The sequence below is a fragment of the Acanthisitta chloris genome, unplaced genomic scaffold (assembly GCF_000695815.1).
Source record: "Acanthisitta chloris isolate BGI_N310 unplaced genomic scaffold, ASM69581v1 scaffold2190, whole genome shotgun sequence".
NCBI lineage: Eukaryota > Metazoa > Chordata > Aves > Passeriformes > Acanthisittidae > Acanthisitta > Acanthisitta chloris.
In genome coordinates, this window is record NW_008649837.1 from 72,028 (window position 1) to 98,110 (window position 26,083).

The 26,083-nt window shown below is 38.9% G+C and overlaps 1 protein-coding gene across 1 annotated transcript in view; it reads left to right on the forward strand.

Moving 5' to 3' along the window:
* Window positions 1-26,083, forward strand: part of USP6NL (USP6 N-terminal like) — a 56,253-nt gene that overhangs the window by 22,194 nt on the left and 7,976 nt on the right. Inside the window, 9 exon segments of the mRNA XM_009074056.1 lie at window positions 1,747-1,827; window positions 10,131-10,238; window positions 12,964-13,073; window positions 15,589-15,637; window positions 17,175-17,295; window positions 20,435-20,529; window positions 22,409-22,474; window positions 22,562-22,661; window positions 25,126-25,278. Coding sequence (XP_009072304.1) covers window positions 1,747-1,827; window positions 10,131-10,238; window positions 12,964-13,073; window positions 15,589-15,637; window positions 17,175-17,295; window positions 20,435-20,529; window positions 22,409-22,474; window positions 22,562-22,661; window positions 25,126-25,278 — 883 coding nt within the window.

Here is a 26,083-nt window from a genome sequence, read left to right on the forward strand (position 1 = left end):
AGTTAAGGTGGAAAGAGTAGAGGCACTTCTTTTCCCCATAACTTTATTACACTTGTGTCAAACAAAAATATCTTAACCCAAACCAGCTTATTCTCAGGACACTTCATGGGCTGACTCATGGTTGGGGTGGACCTAAACTGTCATCAGGTCATACTTGTGCTAGTGCAAGGCTTTTTGCTCCTGGATCAAACAAGTCCTTTGCCTTTGTGGCATTGATAGCCAAGAAAGAAGGCACAGATTCTGATGGGGTGAAGCTAGAAGTCAAATCAGAATTTTGATAAGACAATAAGTAATAATTTTCTTCCATATTTTCTGCCCACATTTGAGATGCAATTTGACTTTATAAATACTTAATGAAAGTATTAATAAGTTTTCTGTATCCCACGGAGCTGTAAAATGAAACTTTTACATTGTTAACCAGGTTGAATTGCTAACCATATGAATATCCTTCCTGTCGTTAAGCCCTGGATTTGAAGTTGGAGGGCTTGTCCTTTACAACAAGACTAAATATTTGTTTCTGTTCACCTTTGAAGAGAAAGCAATAGCCACACACACACATTTTTCTGCTTTACCTTTTCCAGTGTGGATCCTCTGTTCCAAAGCATTATGCGAGACTTGAAATAGTGCCATTAAAAAAATGTAAGCACACAGAGTTAATAGTTAACTTTGTAGTATAATCAGAGACGCTTTGCAAAATGTAGAACTGGGCTGTAAAAAGAAGTACTAAAGATCTTATCATTGGAGCCAACTAAATGCAGATTTTTGGCTGTGTATAGCCAACATGACTTGAAATTCCATGGACTCAGATAGCTATTCCAAGTGCTTCTTTGGTTCCCAAGTTCAAGAAGTTGATGGGAACTGTAGCAATATTTTCAAAGACTGAATGTCAATCTCTAAGCTAGCAGGGTTGTCCCATGCTTTTAAAGCCATATATAATATAAACGAAGTGTGGAATCCGCATATTTATTAGGTTCCGTGTCACACAACTTAGTATAACTATTTGTTTTTGAGAAGATGTGGTTTGTTTTGTTTTGAATTCTCATTCCATCACCTTGTTTCTGAAATATTCTTGTCAGTAATACAATTTAAGCAAAGGGATGTTCAGAAGAAATCCTTCATGTTAGGATATAGGGGAATTCAGGTAAAAATGTACCAACCCAAGGAGGAGAACTACAGCCAGGGTTTTAGTGCCTGGAATTGGAGCTTATTCCCAGTGCTGCTCCTGCAGAGTCTCTTGTGTGCACTTGTTTCTGTTCACGTGTTTTGAAGCTTTTTAACTTTGTGTCTTTTAAGAAAGGATGGCTTGTGTGATCAGTGGCAAACAGAAGCTAATTATGTTTAGGGCAAGTCTAGGTAGAGAAGGTCATTTCAGAGGCGACTAACTTTTAAGTGGTTTGCAGCAGAAATTATTTGCCTGAAAACTTACTGAGTGTAAAACCAAATTGAAGGGGTTTTTACTTGGCAAAAATGTGTAGAGAAGAAACTTCTACAAATCTTGTACTTAACCTCCTCTTACAAAATACAGTTTTTCCATAGTGCTGAAGATAAGGGTTTCTGCTTGGTTTTTGGTTAGCTGTTTTTTTTGGATGTTTTAAGTGAACTGATGTTGCTCTTTGCTGGTTTTGGATGGCTGGATAAAAAGCTGATGATGCTCTGTTAATATTTTTCTCAGTGTTTTTAGAAAAACATACACAATTTTTAATGTATTCATTTTTGAAATACTAAAAATCTCTAATTCCTTTTCAGCAAAAGCACCTTGAAATTGAAAGAACTACAAAATGGCTTAAGATGCTGAAAAGCTGGGAAAAATACAAGAATAGTGAAAAGGTAAAGTTCTGCATGTTTTTGCCACTGTCACTTCTGAATGGATGTGTACCCTTAAATTAGATTGCCTCTGTTTGATAACTGGAAAAACCAAAACCTCACACTGAAAAAAAAAAAAGGCTTTTTATTCTTTCAAAAGGCAGTAATACATAATAACCCAATAGTAATAATAATGACCCAACAAAATTGGTGGTCAAATGTAAAGAATTGTGTTCATGTCTGCAAAAAAAAAAAATGTCGGTAAGATAGTTTGTGGAAAGATTGGGCCATGTTAGTTCTGCCATTAAGGAGTAAGTAGGGTAGGGACTTTCATACGGGTAGTTTATTTGCTGGTAGTCTTGGTCGTCTTAAAATTACAAAAGAATTTCAGCTGGGGAAAAAACTTGCTGGAGAGACTTGTTCCCAAATCCGTGTCCTGGGGAGGTTTTTGTAACTGGTCCCGTGGCTGTTTGGTGGATAATGCACAGAATGTGAGGTTCCCAAATTCAGATTCCATTTCTCCTAAATAAGGCTTAAAACTTGCATTTTCTGTTGGGGGTTCTGTCAGTATTTTGTCGTGCTGCTGATCCTGTCATCTTCTCTGGGAGGAGAAAGCTAGAGGTCCTAATGGTTGTGGCTTAATTTCTTTACTGTGGCATTTGGGTGATTTGAGGATCAACTGTTCCCAAATCAAAGGGATGATAAAAAAACCTGTGTAACAGCCACATTTGCAAAGAGAATGTTAAATATGACCTTTCAGGTAGCACAATAACTAGGTGTGTCTAAGCAGCAGCAGTCTTGCTGTTCAGCCTTGGTGACATCCCTGATACACTGACTGAACTAAATAATCCTCCCTTCACCAAGCATGCAGAAGGTATAGCAGAGCAGCTGAGCAGAAAGAGTTTCAGTTCATGTAACAAATTATTGGCTGAACTATAAATAGTGGCAGGAATAATTCAGTATGTTCATAAAGGGGTGAACTTTGCTTGAGGCTAGGAAAAATATTCACTCATTGTTGAACTCTAGTGGAGCACATGAGACTTAGAATAAGGAAAACACCCTTGTATTTTTTCTCACATCTTAAGTGGTAAGTGAACTAGAACATAGAGAATAAAGAACTGGCTGCTGCTTCCTCCTGAGCATGCAGTGGAAAGCTCAACATTATTTGTCACTGCTCTTTATTAAAAGCCTGTGCATGTTCTCAGTGTTGAGCAAAACTCACAATTAAAGACAGTTTTTGTCTGGAAGTGTGTTGGAAGAATGCACCAGCTTTCCATGCTTGCCTTCTTGAAGCATGGAAGTGATAGTTGCAGGAACAGTTCCTGACTCTTGCTTTCTGTCTTCACTTGATTGGATAAAGTGGTTAATGCTAGAGGAACAAATTGCTAAAGAAAACGAACAGCCTGTGTGTTAAGACTCACTTCAGCTGACACTGCCATGGCTTCTGTGCAGTCAGACTGCTCCTCAGGCCAGTGTTCTTTGGGAACATTGCAGCCACAACAGCAATAATAATGTTGTGGGATTAGAGGTTGGAATTGTAGTGATGACTTGGTTTTGGAAAATGGCATACTTGAGAGATGCTTGTGTTCTTAAAAAGAGAGCAAGGGAGACTTGGAGAACGTGATGGTTCCAGGGATACAGCAGGGATGTACAAAATACAGAACTTGAGACAGCCTGTTTGTAATGAGCCTTCATAATATACAGCTGAGAGTTTTGCCTTGAGGAAATCTGTTCCTACTGTACACATACTGTAAATCCATTTATTTGATTACATGATCCAAAACTGTCATATGCTTAATTGCAAAATACAGTTTTCATTTGATACTCTTGCAGAGCTGCCTATAGGCTGCCTCCTGACTTTTTTTCTGTCATAACTTCACAAGAAGAATGAAGAGAGAACATTAACACACTGATATATGTTTGTGTGTGGATGCAAGATGCTTCAGTTTACATCTTGCCCTGATCTTTATTGCAGAAGAATATCTCAGGAAAAAGATGAGGGCTCTGGGAACTTCACACTGTTTTCCATTGGAACTGTTGTGCTTAAACCCAATTTAAAAAGAAAGGGGATTGAGTGGGGAATAGAAGGCAGCAATGTGTGACCATGGGGAACTGGAAAAATTTGGAGGAGTTGTCACACTGAGATGAGAAATGTGCCAGGTTCTGCCATGTCTGAATAGTGATTTAGAGGTAATGAAGAATGACATAATGAAGTAAGCCCATGTACAGCTCCATAGCTGTGTAGAACCACAGAATGGTTTGTGTTGGGACCTTAAATAGCATCTAGTTCCAGCCCCCTGCCATGGGCAGGGACACTGCCACTAGGCCATGTTGCTCAGAACCCCATCCAGGGATGGACCATCCACAGCTTCTCTGGGCAACCTGTGCACACACAGCTCAGTGTCGTTGGCAGATTTGCTGAGGCTGCACTCAATTCACTGTCCATGTCACGGACAAAGATGTTTAACAGTACCTCTCCCAGTACTGACCCCTGAGAACACCACTCATCACTTTTCTCCACTTGGACACTGAAGGCAAGGCACTGCATGGCACAAGGCAGGATACCACGACTCACTGGCTGTGTCCATCCATCCAATTCCTTATCCACCAAGTGCTCCATGTTTCTTCATTTTAGACAAGGATGCTGTGTGGGACAACGTCACATGTTTTGCACAAGTTCAGGCAGACAATGTCTTTTTCTCTTCCCTTACCCACCAACAGAGCAACCCTGTCAGAAAAGACCACTGACTCTGCCAGGAACGATTTGCCTTTAGTGAATGTTGGTTGTCACCTTCTCCTTTATCACGTGGCTTAGCATAGTTTCCAGGAGGATGTACTCCATGATCTTGCTGGGCACAGGGATGAGACTGGGCTGTAGTTCTCCACATCATCTGTGATGTTGGCCTTGTGGCTGGAGCACTTGTCAGACTGAGGCAGAAATACTGTGGATACAAAAAAATCTCCATGTCCTGGGTAACCAGGTTTCCTGTCTCCTTCTGGAAAGGGCTCACATTTTGCCTAACCTTCCTTTGATCATGAACATACCTAGAAGAGGTTTCCTTATTGACCTTGATGTCTCTGGCTAGATTGAGTTCTGTCAGGGCTTTAGCTTTCCTAACCTGATTCCAGGCTGCTCCTACAATCTCCCTGTATTACTCCCAGGCTGCCTGTCCTTGCTTCCCCTGCCATAGGCTTCCTTTCTCTGTTTGAGGTTGGCCAGGCACTCTTTGTTCACTCATAGGGGCCTCCTGGTGCCTTTGCCTTCCTTCCTCTTTGTGTACAAAACTCCTTGATTCCTGTGTGTTTATTTAGGCATCTCTTTCAGTGGAGTCATCGTGATTCTTACAGACATCAGTCTCTGAAGTGTGTAACTGCCCTTGTGTCTTTGCGTGATTGATATTTGTCAAAACAAAGCTTTCATCTCCCCATCAGTCATTTCTTATGCAGGAAGTGTCACAGAGCAGCAAAGTTTGTGTTTCACTGTGGTCTTTCTCTAGCTTATGCTTTCATTTCCTATTTGTATTCTACTGCTTAGTAGTCCAGGGTACAATCAACCACCCACAGATAGTAAATCCTTCCTGGCTTAGTATGATCATAACTTTCAGGAAAGATTAAATAAAACTATTATGTGTTGTATTCCCATTTGAGTATTTCCACCAAAGTATTCCTGTCTTTCCCTGTCTGCCTTCATCTATCTGTGATTGAAGTTACCTAAATTGAGAGGGAAAGGAAGAAGAGAAACAATCAGTGTAGCTGCCATTTCCAGCTGCTCTGGCATTCACACAGAGTATAATAATCAAGTCTCCACTTAGTTTGGAGTCTGAACACAGAGCTTTAATGAAGAACCCTCTTCTCATCCCTGAGATTTTTTGAATGAGATGGAGCAACTCTTGTATTTGCACTTTTTCTTCTTTTTATGCAACCCAGAGAAGCTGAAGAACCTCTAAAGGCAGCAGCCTTTATAAATATACTTTCTTTTCATTATAAATATACTTTCTTGTGAGACTTCTGGTTTTAATTCTTGTGCTTCTCATCACTGATTCTTTTTGAGGTGGCAGAGTCCCTCTGCTGCTTCTGCGGCTTTTCCTGACACAGTTGAGAAAGTTTCATTTGCAAGAAAACCAGTTTTACATCTTGCAGGAGCAGTGATGGCAGTTCCCACTCTGCAGGCTGGTGTTGTGTGACAGTGGCCCTCACTGCTTGTCCAGGAGCTAGTTGGATTTATGAGCTGGGGAGATCGGGGCATGGGGGGAAGGGGAGGTTTTTTATTTTCCAGGTTTTTTGCTTGGAGGCAACATTAAATGTTGGATGTTATGGACTTCATTATTTGAGATGATAGGTAATTTGGAGTATTCCAAATTTGAGGGTTTTCTCTTTCTTCTAGCTTTGTAAGTGTTTTAGTTCATTCTGTATCTTCTATATATTTACAGGTCCAATTTCTTTTTGCATGAGAAGCTCCTTTTGAATTCCCAGGTGATAGGAGCTCACCTAGTGTCTGTTTGTCCTGTCTCCTTTAGGATCAGCAATATTAGTCATAATTGCAAGAGTCTGACAGCTATCCTTGGCTGAATATCAGCTTAGATGTGATATAGAACTTGAACCTCTATTTTTATTTATTTTGCCTTTATGTAATTATAAGTAAAATGCTTTCTTTGTCCCATGCTGATGCAAACATCCCAGATTCCATACCACCAGTCTCTGAATGATGCATGTTTTCATACAACAATTATCCGAACTCCGAGTTCATATACTTGTATTTTGTTTTGAGCTAGTATCTTAAAGAAAGTCTTAATTTTAAAGTATTTGTTGAGGATTGAGTCATTATTTCATCTCCCCAGATGCAGAAGAAAAAGTAGCTTAATTAAAATAGAATGTAGAAAATTTAGTATTAATTCAGAGGGAGCAGAAGAGTAGATTAGGATTCTGCAAGTATATAGACCCAACCAGCATTGCTTAACTCACGTAAGGAAAGAAAAGACAGCAGAGGGCACTAGTATGGTGCTTATGGTGCAGAGATTCAGTTAGCTAATGATCAGTTTGCTCATTTAGATTAACTGTTTGGTGGCTCAATGAGTGTCAGAGGTGAATTTTGCTGTGAAGTATGTGTGGGTTCTCCCCATACTCTCCAAGATGCAGCACAGCCATGTCATTGTCACAAAATTGCAGTATCAGAAAGGATCACAGGAAGGTTGAGGTTGGAAGGGACCTCTGGTCCTACCCCCTGCTCAAGCAGAGGGTCACCTACTGTCCAGGACCATGTCCCAGTGGCTTTCAAAAATCCCTGAGGATGGAGACACCACAACTCTGCAGGTGACCTGTGCCAGTGCTTGGTCACCCTCACAGTGAAAAAGCATTTGCTGATGTTCAGAGGGAACCTTCAGTATTTCAGTCTGTGCCCGTTGGTCTTGTCATTGGGCACTACTGAGCAGAGCCTGTCCTCTTTGCACCTCCCTTGAAGTATTTATATACATGGATAAGATCCTCCTGAGCCTTCTCTTGCCCAGGCAGAACAGTCCCAGCTCTTTCAGCCTCTCTCCACTGCTGAAATCATCATTCCCTTCATCTCTGTAGCCCTTTGCAATATGTCCATGTCTGGCTTGTACTGAGAAACACAGAACTGGACTCAGTGTTCCAGGTGTGGCCTCACCACTGCAGAGTAGAGGGGAAAGATCTCCTCCCTTGACATGCTGGGAATGCTTTTGTTGAACATACCCAGGGTAGCATTAGTTGTCTTTGTTTCAAGGACACTGTGCTGGCTCCTGTTCAACTTGGTGTCCACCAAGACCTCCAGGTCCTTTTCTGCCAAGCTGCTTTCCAGCTGGGTGACCCTCAGAATGTTCTGGTGCCTAGGATTGTTCCTCTCCAGGTTCATGACTTTGCACCTCACCTTGTTGAGCTCCATGAGGCTCCTGCCAGCCCATTTCTCCAGCTTGTTGAGCTCGCTCTGTGTGCCAGACTTCTCCAGCTTCTGTACAAACTGCTTCCACAGTTCTCTATTTCAGTTTTTATTTGCTGTTTCATAGGCTTTTCTAGTGTTTGTCTCTTTCAATCCAGGCAGCACAGAAAACTCTAAATGCCATGGACTCCTCTGAAACTGGTGGTGGCTCTCCTTTAGTTTTGTCTCACCAAAACCACCCTGAAACAACCCTACACTTTGGATTTGTTTTAATTCTGTTTGGATAAGAAGCTGTTATTACAAAGGCTTGTTTTTGGCCTTTGATATCCACCTGACCTTCTCTCAAAATATTAATTTAGAACAGCAGTAGTCTTGAGAATTTATTCTTCCACCAGTTCTCTTCATTAGTAACCTTTTGTTCTTGGAGATACTTGAAAATGAGTTACAAAATTGTAATTAACTGACAAAAATGTCTGTTGTGAAGGTATTCTGTTGCTGCACTATGGGTGTGAGGAGTACAACTACCTGTCACTGGGGACATAGATCACTGCATTTTTTATCTTTTTTTAAAAAATTGCCTTCCAATTTCCACAAAAGATTTTGCAAATGTGGCTCATTCTGCTTTCCAATAGACAGGCTGATCTCTTCCTAGGATGACTCCACTGCAGTTGTGGTGTTTGTCTTTCAAAGGGCTGAATTCCCTCTCACCAGCAGTTACTGTGTGTCTGGGCTGACACACACTGAAATTCTCAGTGTGACCTGAGGTCTGGATCTCCATCTCTAGAGGAGGTTGCTTTGTAGCTCTGGATGTTATTCTTTATCCTTGCAGAAGAAACTGTACTGACATAGCTGTGATCATAATACGAGTGTTGCTGCTTTAGCATGCTCAGTATTAAAGCAGCCAAGTTTTTCTTTACAAAGCACAACATTTTCTTTGTGGACAGCCTTCAGGATTGCTGCTGCATCTTACACAAGTTTAAAATGTTCATTTGAAAATGGAACGGGGGGAAAAAAAGGTCATAACCTTACTTGTGCAAGAATTATGGATTCTAAAATCCAGACACAAATCCTTGCTGGCATTAAAGACACCTTTAAAGAGCTGCTACATCCCAAACAGCAGGAGGTTTGCAAATGTACTCAACGAGGGGTTCATTAATTTTCCAAAACTGGAGATGTGAAATACATGAAAAGGAAAACGACCCTGTCTTTGAAGAGGGTATTTCTTTTAAAATGTTTCTTATGTGGCAAACATAACTTTTATAAAAATGTTTAAAGGAAGTGATAGCTTTGTCAATTGAGATTTTGAAAGGTCAACTCTCACTGTAGGATAAATGGGAAGAATAAATTGTTTGGAGAATGGTTGTGTGTGTTTTGTTCTCTTATGAATCTAATTGCCTCCTGTGTCATCATTAAAATAATGGTGAAACAACTTCAGAAACGTTTATTTTCTTTGTTAGAGCTCTCTTTTTTGTTTCCCTTTTTTAGGCATGTTCCCTCAAAGATGATAACTTGTTTGTGGGTTTTATTTTGGTTTTGTGCAAATCTTTTAATATGCATTTAGAAAGCTGATTATTAGTTTAGAAATCTGTGAGCTGCAGAAATGGTGCAGCCTAGTTAGTGTTTTAGTGATCTCAGAGTTGCATACATAAATTTCAGAATGCTGTTGCCGTTATACAAGAATTAAAAATCAGTTCTGCTTTTTATATTTTATTGGAAATCTTTAAAGCTTTGTGATATTGCTGCTTGCCTTTCACCATTTCTGTGTGTAGTTTTGTAAAGAGAGTGAGTTATTTGTGGTTTATTCTGAAATACTCTGTCGCTAAGAATCATAGAATCATAGAATTTAGGGGCTGGAATGGACTTTACAGATCATCTAATCCCAACCCCCTGCCCTGGGCAGGGACACCTCCCACCAGAGCAGGTTGCTCAAGGCTCATCCAACCTGGCTGTGAACACTGTCAGGGTTGGGGCAGCCACAGCCTCCCTGGGCAACCTGTGCCAGTGGCTCACCACCCTCACAGGGAAAACCTTCCCCTCCTTCAGTTTGAACCCATTACCCCTTGTCCTATCATTGCAGTTCTTAACAAAGAATCTGATTTTTTGGGTCTAAATTACAAAATTTGCTCAGCAAAGGTGATGCAATTTTGATAGACCTTTCTACATGTGAAAGTCTTGGCTTGTAGGCATGGCCTGTGTGCCTGTTTTGTCCCTGTGCCTCTGGATTCTGTCAGGAGGTCCCAGATGGCATCACTGGACACTCCAGGTCCCTCAAAAGACTCTGGTACACTTTGTCCCCAGCAGGTCATCCCTTTGATAGGACAACTATGTAAATGCATTTTTCTCTCAGCATGTTGTGCATCGCTGTTCCTTTTGTTCAGAGCATTGTAGATTGTGCTGCATTTATATATATTTTTTTCTTTTCTTTTTACAGTTTCATAGGAGAATTTATAAGGGGATCCCACTGCAGTTCAGAGGGCAAGTCTGGTCTTTGCTACTTGATGTCCCTAAAATGAAAGAAGAAATGAAAGACTTCTATAATGTGAGTTTGTAGAATTTCCACTTAATTAAAAAAATCAGATGCTAAAACTACAGGCTTTATTAAGCTTTTGTTGTTATGCAGTGTTATAAAAGTAAATTAGAAATTACATTACTGCTTGTTTTAGCTAGGAAAAAGGCTGTGTATTCAAAAGTGCTTTTCCAGCTTGTTTTCTTTGGTTCTGTAATTCATGGAATTAATTGGATCTGATTTCCATTTCCTTTCCTGTTCTCAAATACTCACAAAATCCTTCTCAAATCAAAGCAAAATAAAACAAGAAAAATCCATTGTCCCAGTAAGAAGACTTGGAAACTACAGCTCTTTGAAAAATGTCAAATGAGTACCAGTGGAGGAAGTTCCAGTGTTCTGGAAGTGATGGTACCTTAACTTTGTAACAGCCAGAACAAGCTGATAATCTTTGTCATCTCATCTCCCAATGAAACCTAGATATTCTTTACAAGGCACTGCCTGGTTACTTGATTGTATTCTCAGAGGTGCAACTGATGACAGGATATTAACCCCACAAAATTCTACAGGCATTAATCAGCCACTTAAGCATATTTTCTACTTCGAATATGAAGGAAACAGCTGTGTTACCTCCTCAGCCTCACCCTGAGTAGCAGTTAAAGCAACCTGTGAATTATTCTGGCTAAGCTTCTCTCAATTTTTCCCTACTCTTAATTCCTCTCTAGGTGTGGATATAGCTGCTGACCATCAGAGCTGAACTTCAGACCCAAGAGCAGGGAGTAAGGTTCATGTGCAGGCAAGGAAGTTAGGCAGAAGGGGAATCAAATCCTTTAAAATTTTGTCTTTTCCTCTCTGCCAAAGGATTACAGAGAGAGTTCAGCTAACAGAAAGGCAATTTACTATTGTTATGTGTCTGAATTTATCCCCATAGGAATATAAGAGTTCAGTGCCTTTTAAAGGAATAATGTAGAGTTTCAAGGAAATGCATTGCTTATTTGATTTTGGCATTTTCTAATAGCTCTTTTTTGGAGCTGAGAATTCGTGTCTGACTAGATGAGGAATCTTATGTGGCCATGAAATAAGATTGATGTTGGCATTGATGTTATCTAAATTTTGGTGTCTGTGATCTTCCTCTTAAATTATTCCTCTCTTTAGTCTGTCAGACTGCTCTTTCTGACTATTACATTTTATTTAACTTCCTAAGTAAGACTAGTGGCAGATCCAGAAAGGATAAAGCAGAGTTCATGTTGAATGGTGTAGCTGTGGGAAGGAGTAAAACTAGAAGCATTTAAAAATAGGTGAATTAATCTTCAGAAAGGATTAATGCCATCTAATGCTCAATGGAAAACAAAGCAGTGTTTGTAGTTCAGGTATAGAAGTCGAAAGAGTTTCTTCCATCATTATCCTGGTTTGTTTATTTGCGATAAGCTCATTTTACTGATCTCCATTTCCTGAGGTGATATTACCACTCCTCATTACAAGTATCACTTGCAAACTGCACACCTTAAAATCAGAAGGATAATATGCATATTTGCTGTAGGTCAGACAGCTGCTTTCAGTTCCCTCTGCAGGGCAATTACCAGTTCTTTGTCTGTGCTTTCAGTTCCTCAAACCTTAGGTACTTTCCTTTTCACTCACACGAGGAGTTACCACCATGGCAAGGGCTCAGGGTGCTGCTGTTGTATGTTCCAACAAATCATAGGCTCTGGGTCCTCATGGAACCTTAAAACTATACATTTTCTCTTCTCTGCTTTTCTGTCTGGGGAATGAATCACTCTGGGTGTTATTAGCTGAAGTTGTACTGAATGGTGTGTGTAGCTGAGGTTGTGGTTAGTGCTGTGTTGGTTCACAACTGCTACTGGTTGGTGCAGTGACTCACAGGCAATTCCTCATGTGCCTGAAGCTTCTGGTTGTGTTCAACACACTGGATGCATGTCGTTCCCTTTATCTATCTGATTTTTGTCTTTTATCCTTCTTGGTTTCTTGTACCCAGAACCTCTAGAGTTTTGCCCTTTGTTTGTCTGTGGTATTCCCTAATAATGCCTCCCCAGATGTAATGTTTCCACAACACTGTGTTGAATCCAGGGTCTTGCAAACTAAACTTTTAAGGACAGAAGTGAGAATGAATGACTGAATGAATGTCAAAAAATAAGGTGGCAATCTAACCTGTGCAGGCTTCCTAAGCATTCAGTTGCAAAAATGGATTTAATTATAAAACACTAGAGCAAGTGCTAAAGTAGATATATTCTACAGCTAAATTAGATTAGAACAGAAGACAGAGGAAATTACTACAGAAATGTCCATTATCTATACTTAGATAATAACTGGCCACTATGTAGCTATTACTTCTGCTTAGAGAAAAAGGCAGGGAAAGTGTGAAAGCCACACTAAATCATTTTCTAAAAGTCCAATCTGAAGCATTTGAGTCTTAGGTTCTTGTTCCTGAGTAGTAAAATTAATTTTCTGTCTTTGTCCAGTTCTTTGCCTACCTGAGAAATGGCAATAAGAAACTGCTGAAACAGCCTTGAATATGGATAGTGAATGATGTCCAAAAAAATAAGTGTTGTTGGATTGGCCTTTATTCATCTCTATGAATTTGTATATGCATATTTTGGAAGTTAAAATTGTTATCCTGTGAGTTGCTATTCTATAGTGTCACATGGTGACAAATACTCCGATATAGGTGTATAGTCAGGCAGATTTCTGCTGGTTTAGAGTTCACAATTTTAAACTTAATTCCTGTTCTTTACTGTTTTTCCAGAAATTGAAGTGTCAAGCGCGAGGGTCTTCGCCAGATATTAGGCAAATTGATCTTGATGTAAACCGAACGTACAGAGATCACATCATGTTTCGGGACAGATATGGTGTGAAGTAAGTAAATTGGAAAAGTTTTGTTCTTCTTGTCTTAAAACTGTCTCTTGGTCTGCCTCGAGCCTCCTCGACCTGGCCAAGCAAATTGAATGTGAGCTCCAAACTTTCAAACCAGGATTGTCTCTCTGCAGGGATGTAGATATTGTTACTAGCACAAAACCATCTAACTAACTACTTTTCCCTCACTTAGGAGGTGGTCAGTACCATGCCAAAGAAAGCCATTTCTAAACTGTTCTCTTCTTGTTTATTAATAAGAAGAGTCCCAGACACTACATACAAATGCATGGGAATTCCAAGCTTAGAAGTGAATTAAGATTTATTATACAATCATTTTATTTAACTGTGCATTTCTCATCACTTTTATCTTCCCAGAGATTTTTGCCTTCCTTTGGATTTTATATTCCTTTTCTCCTACTATCTAATTCAGAACCAAATAAACCAGTGTTTTCATATGTGAGCATTTAAGTATTTACAAATGTAGGGCACAACACTTTTGGATTTCCTAAAAATGTTTTGGTTTGGTTTTTTTTCCTGCTGCAATTGGATGAGAAATATTAGGCAGCTGTCATCTTTAAAAATGCTTAGTAGTGAAAAAAGTGGTGATACAAACATCAGTATTGTTGCTGGCTTGCAGCATCAGCACCCTGCTGAGATGAAGAGAGTATTTCGTCCCTTCTGTCTCTGTATTAGTACAGTTTTTAATCTCCTTTCCTTGCCAAGGCAGATTCTATGGTAGTCTACTATTTTCAAATAGCAATACTCAGAGCTGTGGACTTAATGTGATAATGTAAACCTTTTTCTTACATTATTATTCTAGGTATTTTGTGGCAAAATTCTAAATATGGGGAATTTCTGTGATGGCAGTAACACAGAAATGAGCACACAGCTGTTCTGTTCAGATCCATATGTGCAGTTCTGTCTGCACGTTGCCCCTTGGCAGTACTGACTTGGTGCCATCCCACACTGACTGGGTTGCTCTGAGCCCTACCTAGCTTCTGTGCACACATTGCAGGTGTCACTTCGGGGTTAACACAGGCAGAGCCAGCTCCAGTCCCCGTGGCTGTGTTGTAAGCATGCCCTCAGAGTCCACAGGAAAGCCTTTGGCTGCCTGAAGCAATTTCACACTTGGAATAGATCTTGGAATTACTGTACGTATATTATGCATTTCCAGCGATGCCTTGATGAAAAATTCAGAAATCATTTCACATAGCAGTGAAATAAAGTCCCCTGGGTAAGCCAATAGCTTGTTTGACTTTTAAGCAGACTGCATGTCTTCAAAGTTCATTCTTTTACAGGTCTTTAGTGGTATCATCCAGTGTAAATAGTACTAAAATTACCATTGTTTTACGTACGTTACTGGGAATGAGATCGAGCTCTTATGTTCAGTTTTCTATGGTTCCTGTGTGCATTTGGGACCTTATGCTTTGTCCTTGTAAAATAAAGCTCTGGCTTATCTGGTACTTGTGGTTACACTTTTGTTTGATTACTGAAGAGTGGCTAAACTTCAATTCTGCAAGAGGGCAAACAAAAATGCCATACCGTGGATGCTTTGGTAACATTCTCCAAGCATACATCCTTTTGCCAGCAGAAAACAAGCAGCTCTTTGCTCATACTTTATTTTCTTGCTTGACTGTCCCTGGACAGAAAAACACCAATATGCAAAACTCAGCAGTTAACTTTTAGCCGTTTTATTTGTAGATGAAAGTAACATTCAGGAATCCAAATTCTCTCCTGAACACATCACAAAAAGTAGGTGTGGATTTAAAAATTCATTATGATAGCTCTCATCCAGTACTTCCATGTCCCAGCTGAGAAGAGCAGAGTTCTGCTGATTGCTGTTTTGGTTTTTTTTTTGTCTTGCTGCCTTCACGAGTTAGGCTGTTTTACAGAAAGCAAAAGACCTTTACCAATCTCTTTGTAGTTCTGACTCTGAAGTACATGGAGATCAGAACACTCCGAGGACTGAGCGCAGGATGCCGAGTCAGAGTTAATATTGTTTGTCTGCAGTCTGACAGTAGCAATCACCAGAGCAGACTTTAATTCCTGTGCCAAGATTAAGACACCTTTGCTGCTGCTTTGTGTATTTCATGTCTTCACTTCCACATCTCTGTTTGGAATCAGGAACAGCTGTTAGTGCTCTGCAAGCACAGAAATCAGGTCTGAGGGGTTTAAATTTTGGCATTCAGGTTGGATCAGTGTTTGAAATGTAGCCCATGCTATGTTTCCCTTTACCTGTCTGTGAAAATGATGAGCCCACACCATTGCCTTCTCAAAGTTCTGTAGGTATTTTTTGAAACCTTTGAACGTATGAAGCATCATGAAAGTGCTAATTACAAAGTTGTCTTGAAATCAGAAGTGCTTATCTTGGTGAAGTGTGGTTTATCCTGTTCTTTAGTGCTAAACAAGTTAAATTGGGGGAACACATTTCCAAAATACTCTTCACTACTTCTACATTTTTCTGTTTTCATAAAAGACAGTATTATAGTATTTTCCTTTTCTGCTCTTATTTCTCCAGGCAACAATCTTTGTTCCATGTTTTAGCTGCATACTCCATATATAATACGGTAAGTTGTGTATCTTCACACTGAAACCCAACGAACATTTCACAGACCTTTGAAAGTATATAGAAATAAATTGTTTGTTGATGTGTTTTGAGCTGAAGTTAAAAGAGAACATTTTGGTAATGAATATCTTACTGGGCAGATTGAACTGTGCATACAGTTTGGCTGAAGCTAAGTGTTGTGTCTAATAGGAATAATGAATCTTTGCTGTGCTGAAGCATTTTACTACTGATATTTCTCCTCCCATTATATTGTCTGCCTCACATTCATTTGAGTGATGGGAAGGAAAATACTGCAGGAAGATGCATGTTGGAGTCAACAGGCTATTTCATAACCTGAAGGGTTCTAAAAAATGGAAAGTGGTTTTAAAGGTTGCATCATTTTTACGTAAGCCCTTGGTCTTGGCTACAGTCCTGGATGGGGATTTATTAGAGTGGGATTTCCAGACTATATCATAAGGGTTGGACTTACGGATTTTGTAATGTCTTTTGGCTTTATGCTAAAAATAGAAGAAACAGCAATGCTATCATATCCACATTTAGCTGCAGTTCTAATGCACCATCCCCTCATTCCCTAGGCCTGTTTTGAATCTTTCCATACATCTTTCATTTTATGTCCATCAGCAAGTCCCTAGAATCAGTGTAAAAATCTGTAAAGTTAACAAGAGAAAAGTGAATATAGTTAGTCAAATTAACTACTAGTTTGTTTGACTTTTTTCAAAGTTCTAGGAAATGTCACCTTTGTGCCTGACCTTTATACACCTCCTATAAAACATGGGACTAGTATTTTCAAATTGCACAAAAAATATTGTTTAAAACCAACTATTAATAATGAGAATACTGCAGTGAAGTTTTTTTCGCACTCATGTTGATGCATTTTTTTCTCTTAATGTGTAGCAGTTCTTATGCTTTGGTTTTATCTCTAGAGCAAAGTTCTGCTAAGAATTTGTAAACCTGAAAAATGCAACAATTAAGTCATTGCCATTACAAATATCTTATCCTTGGGGTTATCTGAGCAGCTGAATGATAGTGACAGTTGGTTCCTGCCATAGAAGTCAAAATTAATAGCAGAGGAAATACTCAAGTTCAGTTTTGAAACCATAACATTTTTTTATTTGGGTTTATTACAGTTGCTTGCTTATTGGGCTGCTGAACTTGAGCAGGTTTACAGGTCTCTCTTGAAAAGTCCTGTGTTTATCAGATGGTGCCCTGACTGGAAACCAAAGCAAAGTCAGACCCTCTGCCCTCAAAAAAACCCCACATTACAACTAAATGGAAAATGTTACTTGAAGTTATTAATACTGTCAAGGATTTTGTGCATCATTAGCGAGTTCTGATGAACAATCAATACTTCCAGGTTACTCTTCAGTTGGAGGGTTGTGCATCATCCCTTCTATCTGTTTGGTGGTGTTACAATGAGGGAACCTGTGCCATCAGGAGAGGCATCATCTTCTTCCACTAACTCAAGATCAAACTAAGAGCTCATAGTTGTGAGGCTTTTTTTTTCCAGCAGTTTAATATTTTCACTGTCTGATTTTCAGGAAGTTGGATACTGTCAGGGAATGAGCCAGATCACAGCTTTACTCCTTATGTATATGAATGAAGAAGATGCCTTCTGGGCCTTGGTGAAACTTCTCTCTGGTCCAAAGCACGCTATGCACGGTATGGAGTTCCATCTCATTTAGTGTGTTTAGCTTTCAACCTGTCCTGTTTTAGTTGTAAATTGCTGGAAAATGGAAATATGCTGTTCTGTCTGATTAGTCAAAAATGAGACATCGTGGGAGCTTTATACTGGAGGGTATTGGGTGTTGCTGGAGCTCTCACCCTTACAGGTAAGTTATTGGGTTTTTATGTGATGCCTTTCAAATAGTTCTGAATGAAGATCAGGTGGTTTTCTCTCCTCTTACTCTCTCAGGGAGTGTAACCAATTGAAGGCTGATTATGTAGATGTCTATATAGGATTGAAATAGTTGCAGAAATCTAATACATAATGTGTTAAATAATATTCCGGTTGTGCTGTCATGGCAGGACAGGAATCTGCAGTAAAAAATGGACTTGTGTCTGGGCACGAACTTCAGGTTTCTCAGTTTTTATCTCTGCCTCACACAGCATTTCCTGCTCTCACAGTATTGTTACTCTTCTGTTACCAGTAGTTCTCTTTCCATGACAGATTTGGTATGATCTATGCATATTCCATAGCTATTGGTATGGAACAAGTCCAGGAATTCCAGCATCTTTGTGATGTTACTGTTGTGGTGATTCAGAAAAGCTGTAGTTCTCAGAATCCTGAAAAATTAAATGCCATCTAAAACTTGGCTTTTAAACAAATTTCCAACAACTTCTAGCTCCTTTTCCTTGCTTAAGACTTTCTTATACTGTGATATCTTCCTTCCCTGGCTTTTCAGTGTTCCTGGATGTTCTCCACGCCCAAGACCAAGAGCTGATTTGTTATTTTTCTGTTTATCCTCCTTCAAAGCTTTTCCCTTTGAAAAAAATAGTGTGATCTGATGTGAGGATCAATGTTGTAAGTGAAATTCTAAAAGCATGTTAGAAAAAAATCTGTGGTTTTAATAACAACCAAAATCCTATGCAACCTCGACTATGTAGAATGTTGAGCTCCTCAAATCTCAGAAAATTTGAGATGAGTCAGAATCAGCTCATTATGTTGATTTAGTTTTGATACTTGGGAGCTTCATGTAGGTGTAGTTGCTTTTTTAAGATGCTGTAGACAATTGAACTGGATTTAAAAATTTTTTCCAGGTTTTGTCTGTGTCATTCTTTTTGAAAACACAAGAGAGTCTCAACCTTGGAATGTGATGCTCATGGAGAACTTCTAACACAAATTTCTCAGGCTAATTTTTGTAGTCCTCATTTGAACTTGCTGTGATGAATAAGAAGGCTCCCTAGAAGTGTTCCAGGCCAGATTGGATGGAGCTCTGAACAACCTGGTCTAGTGAAAAGTGTCCCTGCCCATGGCAGGAGGGTTGGGACTAGATGATCTTTAAGGTCCCTTCCAACCCAAACCATTCTATAATTCTGTGATCTGGTAGCTGGTGATAGGCTTAGACCCATTGTGTTTGGCTATGGATTGTGTTCTTCCATTTTTGTTTAGTGGTTTCTCGAGGATCCCCTCTAGGTTTGGCTGTAGAGAAGGTGGTGGATGTTTGTCCCCTGCTCACTGCTGGCACCTGGTGGTATTTTCCCTCAGCAGTTTCTTTACTTAGGCTGATCAGACATAGTGTTTTCATCTGTTCTTGGCACACAAGTGGTTTATATTTTGATAGTTTCTGTGACTTCTTGCCTTTCCCAGGCTTTCCAATACTCTTTTAGGGTGGCTAGGACTTGGCTGATTGTTCATTGTGGACGCATGGCACATGCCAAATAGTTTATGTCCCCTATGCAACTTCATGGGTGAAGCCTTTTTGTCTTTTTTAAATCTACTGTCCTTAAATTCATTGCATTAGCTGCTTTTGGAGGTGGACTGGAGAAACTTTTGGGAAGTCAAATGGCCAATATGCCTTGCTCTCTCTGTGCCTACACACTCACTGATTTTTCCCACAGAAGCCCAGTAGGTTTAAGAGACATATCCTCTCTTTGTACAAACCATGTTGATTCTTCTCTGCATTCCACTTACCCCAGCTTACTTTATTAAGTAATATTTAGAGTGTTGGTGTGAATATTGAACAGGTACTGGACTGAAAAACAGTGTAAGAAAAACTGACATCATGTGAGCCACTTCTCAGCCTCCTGGCAAGAGGTTTTTTTACAATCCATGTTTCAGCTATTTTGTCTTTGAGTTGTTTCAGAGTTGTTTAGTGTTCTGACTTGGGAACATCCACTGAGTCTTCTGTAGAAAAATCTAAATTGGCTTTACTATTGACTTTATGCTCTCTGAGCACTTCTAAAAATCTTCACACATTGAACCTACAGTCTATTAATATTTTTGTAATGCCTTTTTTAAGTTGTTTTTTTTTTGGGGGGGTAGGTTTGCTTTTTCACGTTTTTATACTGCCAGTGTTTGATCATCTCTGTTTTTATGATCTGAACATGGTTTCAGCTTTTTGAAGGCTCTTCTGTGGATGGTTTCTTTTCCTGCTGTGTAGCTGTGCTAGCTTTCCTTTACATTTCAAGGGTTTTTTTGCCTAGTATTATGTGTTTGCTCTGAGCCTTTTTTTAACTCTGCTGCTAACTCAGTTGGAAGGGGATCTTAGTGCTTTCCTTTTCCAGTGTATGATCACTAAAACTACTAAAGGTTTTTTTTATATTCCCTTTGTTTCAGTTGTGTGAGCTCAATATCTTTACTTACAGCATATAATCGTGATATTTGTCTTGGTAGAATATCCCTCTTGTCTTTTTTTATGGTCTTTTTTTCAGTGCAGGCAGTGCTAGTAGCTGCCTGTGCTGTTTACCTTTCTATCATGAATTTTCTGGGCAATAATTCCGATTTATGTCTTTTTGCTTTTAAAATTTTTAGTTGGTGGGAGTTGTACTTTGTTTTGAGAGAATAAATAATGATAAGCATGATTTCCACATGATCTTATGTTGGGTAGACATAGTCTGACTGATGGGTCTGCTGTCTTTTGTCATTACTGATCTAACAATAGTCACTGCTGATGTTGTACTGTAGTTATTTAGGCAGAAGTATGTGCATATCTGTGTATGAACATCATAATATTGTCATGGATATCTGTTCAGATCCAGTGATCTTATAGAAGGATAAGTGTTCTCGAAGTCTTAATTCCTTTTTTATGTCATTTTTATAGCACATACACCTGTTAAATCCTCAACTTTGTTTTCCTAGGTTTTTTTATTCCTGGTTTTCCAAAACTGTTGAGGTTTCAAGAACATCATGACAAAATACTGAAGAAATTTCTGTCCAAACTTAAGCAGCATTTGGTAAGTATTTGTATCACAATTCAAGCAATGCTAATTTTACAGTTTGCCACCTTCAGTTCAGGTGAACCTGCTGGGTCAAGAATAGTCAAACTTTAGGAAAAAAATGCCAAGTCTAAGAGGCAGAAGTGGTGTTGTTTTCATTGTAGACAAAGCTGTGGTGCACTTTGTCAGAGTTGTGGTAGAATTGGATCCTAAGAGTAAAGAAATTTGGTGTCTTTCTCACTTTGGACCTCTGAGTTAAGGAAAATATGTGGTCCTTCTACCTGGCCTTGTGCAAACTGCTGTTATCAAGATGATGTTAAACTTTTTGTCAAGGGTTTTTTATACCTAGAGCTTTGAGGTTCATGTTTGGACAGAGGTGACTTTGCAAGCAACCAGTTTTAAATTCTGCTTAAAAAATAACCTTTATAAGAGGAGTTAATGTTCCTTTTAAAATTTGCACACACTCATAGTATTTTCCTGAAGCTAAATGTAGAGTTTTAGCTCTTCTAATGCTCTTAAAGAGGAAATAATATTCCCTTTTTCTGTTTGTTTTGACTGTATTTATTCTAAGAAATAAATTTTTTTTCTAGTGGGAGAAAAATGCCCTTCCAACAGTCATCAAAATTTTCCTTTTACAATACATTGGTGTTCCCAGAATCCATCTCTGGATCTTTAAAGGTAGTGTAAGAGATGCTCACTTGCAGCAACATCTAAGAGTAATTGCTGCTTACAAACATTACCTTCCCAGGACTGTATTATTTTCTGTTTAGTATGTTTATCTCCTTAAGAAAAGAAAAAAAGACAATTTGGGAGCAGAGGAGCACCTTGGCAGTGATGAATTGCATCTAATGTGTGCTCGTTGTATTATAAAATGGAATTTAATGTCTTTTTTTTTTATTTTTTTAAACAATGTGCTGTAAGACCTGCTCATAACAGGGAATTAGGCAGATCTGGTTAGGAGAAAAACCCACTCTGCTGTTCAAAGGTCAAGTCAAAATTAATCATGCAAGATTATCTTGTCATATTAAAAAAATTCAAGACCAGTTCTGTAACTAATTTGATTCTGCAGTGAAAGTAGTGGATTTAGTTTTTACAGCACATGCAAGATGATGATTCTTGTTTAGGAATATAGTGTTATGCTCATTTTTGAGATGGTCACATTTTAGAAGGAAAATACAGAATAATCCCAAGGAGTCTGAGTGGTTTTAACAGTAAGTGGTAAAAGGCCCTTGTACTTCCCAAAACTTCCAAAATAATTACACCTGATTGAGGTGACAGAACCTGAGGTTGACACATTAAGCTTTGTATTATTGTTCATACACATCTTATTGCTGCAATTAATAATCAGGAGCTTTTTTTCCTGTCATCTGACCCTGTCCCACATCTCCCTGCTCTGCCTTGGGTCACTGGAAAAAAAAAAGGTGTCAGAAAAGTGCCCAAAGCTGCTTTAGTAACTGGAAAAACTAATGTAATTAAAATGCTTCCATAGCTCTCTTCTGAGGGAGTTCTTGGCCATTTGTTTAGAGGGATGCAGAAAACATTCAGTCTCTATATTTATTACTATTTTTTTCAAGTTTTAATTCAGAACTTAGTTCTGGTTTTGTGTGAATCAGTTTAGTGACATAGTCCCAAGAACAAGATAAAGGTTAGGATGTGTTTTAATACCTTTGCATTTCTAAGTGCGTGTTCTTCAGGTGGTGAAGTTGATGGAAAAAAAACTACAAAAGACAGAAATTTCATTTGTTGGATTGAAGTAACATTGTCTTATATCATTAACTTAATTATTTATGGTGAATATTGGGTGCATTGGCCTCAAGGTGAAAATGTTTTTTCGTGGACAGTGCAAGGCAGTACTTGGATTTTTGTAAGCATTTTTAACATTCCCTGTTCTTTGCAGGACTCCCAGGACATGTCCACTAGCTTTTACACAACCAAGTGGTTTTTCCAGTGTTTCCTTGATCGTGTGAGTATGTTTTTCTTTCTATTGCTGTGTTTAATTGTGACTTGGGGCAGACTGTTCTCATAGCATTGCCTGATTCTGTCATTGCAGACTCCCTTTACATTAAGCCTCAGGATATGGGATATCTACATACTTGAAGGAGAGCGGATTCTCACTGCTATGTCTTACACAATTCTGAAACTACACAGAAGTAAGAAATCTCTCAAACATTTGAAAACTAATCAGAGATTCAGCTAGTTTCGTGCTCATTTTATGTAGTTTGACCTGGTATGAAGATCAGTTTCCCATTTGCCTTAGGTTTCTTATGCACAAAAGTGTGTGTGGTGGGTTGACCATGGCAGGATCCAGGTGCCTACCAAGCCACTCTATCCCTCCCTTCCTCAGCAGGATTGGGGGAAGCAGAGTATAAGATGGAAAAGAGAAATCATGGGTCAAGATAATAAAGCAAAAGCAAAGGCCATGCATGGAAGCAAAGAAAAAGATTAATTCTCCATTTCAGTCAGCAGGCAATGTCCAGTCACTTCCTGGGAAGCAGGTCTGGAAGGCAAAAACTAATGCTCCACCTCCTCCTCTGTCTTAGCTTGAATTGCACAGTAGATGTGATATAGAATGTCCCTTTGATTAGGTTGGGTCAGTGTCCTGGTTGTGTCCCCTCCCAAGATCTTGCCCAGGCTTCTGATGGAGAAGTGTTGCAGAGCCAGAGCTGATGCTGTGCCAGCACTGCCCAGCAGGACCAAAGCACTGGGGTGTTCCCAGCACCTCTCCAGCTACCAGTGCACAGCACAGCCCTGGGACAGCTGCTGTGGGGAAAACAAACTCCATCCCAGACAGGCCCAATACAGTGTGATTGCAAAGAAAATGATTTATTGCAGTGAGAAAGTTGTTTAATTGTTGACAATAAGTGAGCATATTGCTGACTAAACAGTGAGGGAGGACGCTGTAGTTCTGTGGTTTGGAAATGGCTTGTTAACCCCAACAGGATTTAAATTGACTGAAAAGCACACAGAGAATTCAGAGTGTGCCACTAAATGCTGAAACTCTACCAGCAAACAGCTCAGCAATGAGGACTCACCAGCGTATGTCTCTCTTTATACCATTGTTAGTCCAAGAATGTAATTAAAATCCACCATTTCTGTAGTCTGCCTGCATGGCCTTCTCTTTCATCCCTTGCCTTTGGTAATGTAAAATCTGAGATTTTCCACAGAAGGATGTCCAAAGTGTCTGTGTCTGGTTTCCCAAAGTGACTTAGCATCTTAAGTTCCAAAGGATTCATGAAGCTTTGAGGATGGATGTTAGCTTCTAAATAAACTCGAACATTTCTCAGGATAATACCTTGTAGCTTGAGTTTGAAACACTCTTACTGTGAGACTGTCTTTCGGAGTGAAGTCATTTAACTCTGTAAATTCAGAGTTCTGCATGGAGCCTGCAGATTTGATGTCTTCATTTCCTTGCTAGTTTGTCCTTTGTGATCCATGGTGATGCTACCTCACTGTCTCACTGGGGTGTACTCATTAGTTTGTTCATAAACTGCTTTGAAAAATGGAAAAGGTTACTTTTTTCATTATTGCACTGAAGAAAGCTAAACATTAAGAGGCAAATCATTAGCCCTTAGCATTCTGGTTTCTCTCCTTCATTTGCAAATAGACATCAACTAGAATTTTTTAATTTTTAAAAAATGATTGCTTTTATTATTTATTACTTTTTTTTTGTTCTTTTAATGGGAAGACCTGAGGAAAAAGTCTGGAATGTGGATTTGCTTGCTTAGCAAGTACATAGCAACTTCATCAAACACTGCGAGTACCTCAGGGCAAGAGAGGAGATGAGAGTGTTGGCAGAGAGGGTGGCAGAAGACAGATTCTGATTTGTTTTCCAGTTTCTTGTCTACCCTTAAAAACATTGATGGTATAGCTATCCAAAGTGTCATTGTACAGTACATGCCAAGGGCATTTTTATTACAGTGCAAAAACATTTTTTTATGGTTTCTGTATAGAAATTGTACATTCTGGAGCTTTTGATGACATACATATTATTAAAGAAGGTACATAGCTATGCAGTTACAGCCTTGCAAGCCACATGGCCTTACTGCTATGTAAAAAGGGGAAGAAAAATAATCATAACTAAAATGGCTTTCAAAATCTGACCTGAATTTTGAGAGAGCCTGAAGCATTGGCTCTGAAGTGTGAACTGCCATCGTCATTTCATTGGGAGTTAATTCAGTTGTGAATGAGGATACTGTAAATAGAGATTTTTAAAAGACTTTACTGCTTTTCACAGCTCTTAATAAGAGAGATGCTTATGTTGTACAGATCTACAATAGTGTTTGTAAGTCAAGGATACAGGATGGAAAATAGACCTGAAGCTGCTGGACATGAGAAAGCTGAAGGAGAGTGACTTGTAGTTAGTTTACTGAAGATGTTCCTTCTTGGAAAACACTGTCCTAAGCAGAGAATGATGTGTAGAAAGCATTTCCATGGTTATCTGCAAGTGAATTTTTAATGCATCTAATAGATTTCTGGTGTAAAAATCTGTTATCTGCCTAATTAACAAGTGTTTTTCATTCTACTTTGAAAACAAAAGCATCTAATGACTGAAGTACATTTTCCAGGGTTCCATAACCAAGATATTTTAATATATAATATTTTCTTCTTACACAGAGCATCTGATGAAATTACAAATGGAAGAGCTTGTAGAATTTCTGCAGGAGTCTTTAGCCAAGGATTTCTTCTATGAAGATGACTTTGTAATAGAGCAGCTCCAAAATTCTATATCAGAATTGAAACGAGCAAAGCTGGATTTACCAGTACCTGGTAAGAAACTTGTACACATGCAGATTTAAGTACTTGGAACTATTCACACGTTGTTAATTTTTAAAGTGATAATTGATGCTGTTAAAAATGGTGCAAATATTTCTGTCTTCATCAGGACATAGGTTTTAGGAGTTTTTACCCAAAAATATTTTACAGTTTAAAATCAACACTTTTCCTTTCATGAGTTTGCTCTTTTTTTTGGTTTTGCTGTTTTTAGGCTGATGACAAAGCACTTTGAGACATCCCATATTCTGATAATTTTGTTAACTTAATAAAGGTATGAAGTTATAAATCTATAGTTTATAAAACATTTTAGGTAGAAGATGAGATATGAAGGTTCCAGAGTGTTTGAAGCAACAGCATTGTCTGAAAATCCAGACTCTTATAGCTTGATTAGCGATGGAACAAACTTCAGGTCAAATAGTTTTTTCTGTCAGTCAAATCCAGATTTTTAATTGTTTGCAGGTGACAGATCTTCTGGGTGGTGGTTTTTTTTTTCCACTGGGCAACAATTACACCTTTAAAAACTAAAGTAAAAATGCATGTTAGGAAAAAAAAAGAAAAAAAATCTCCATCTTACAGTTGTATCAGTATCAGTCATCCAGGAATAGCAGTGAGCTAATTAAGCTCAGTGGAATTTTCCATCTGGCATCCTTTGTTAGGCTGTATAGATTTTCCTGCCCTAGTAGGGTAAGCTGCAGTAGGATATTAAAAGAGGTAATAATTTTTGTGTTACTTTAAAGTGGATGTCTACTTATGTCTGAGGTAGCTCTCTCTGGCTTACTTCCTCCATGGCTTTTCCTGC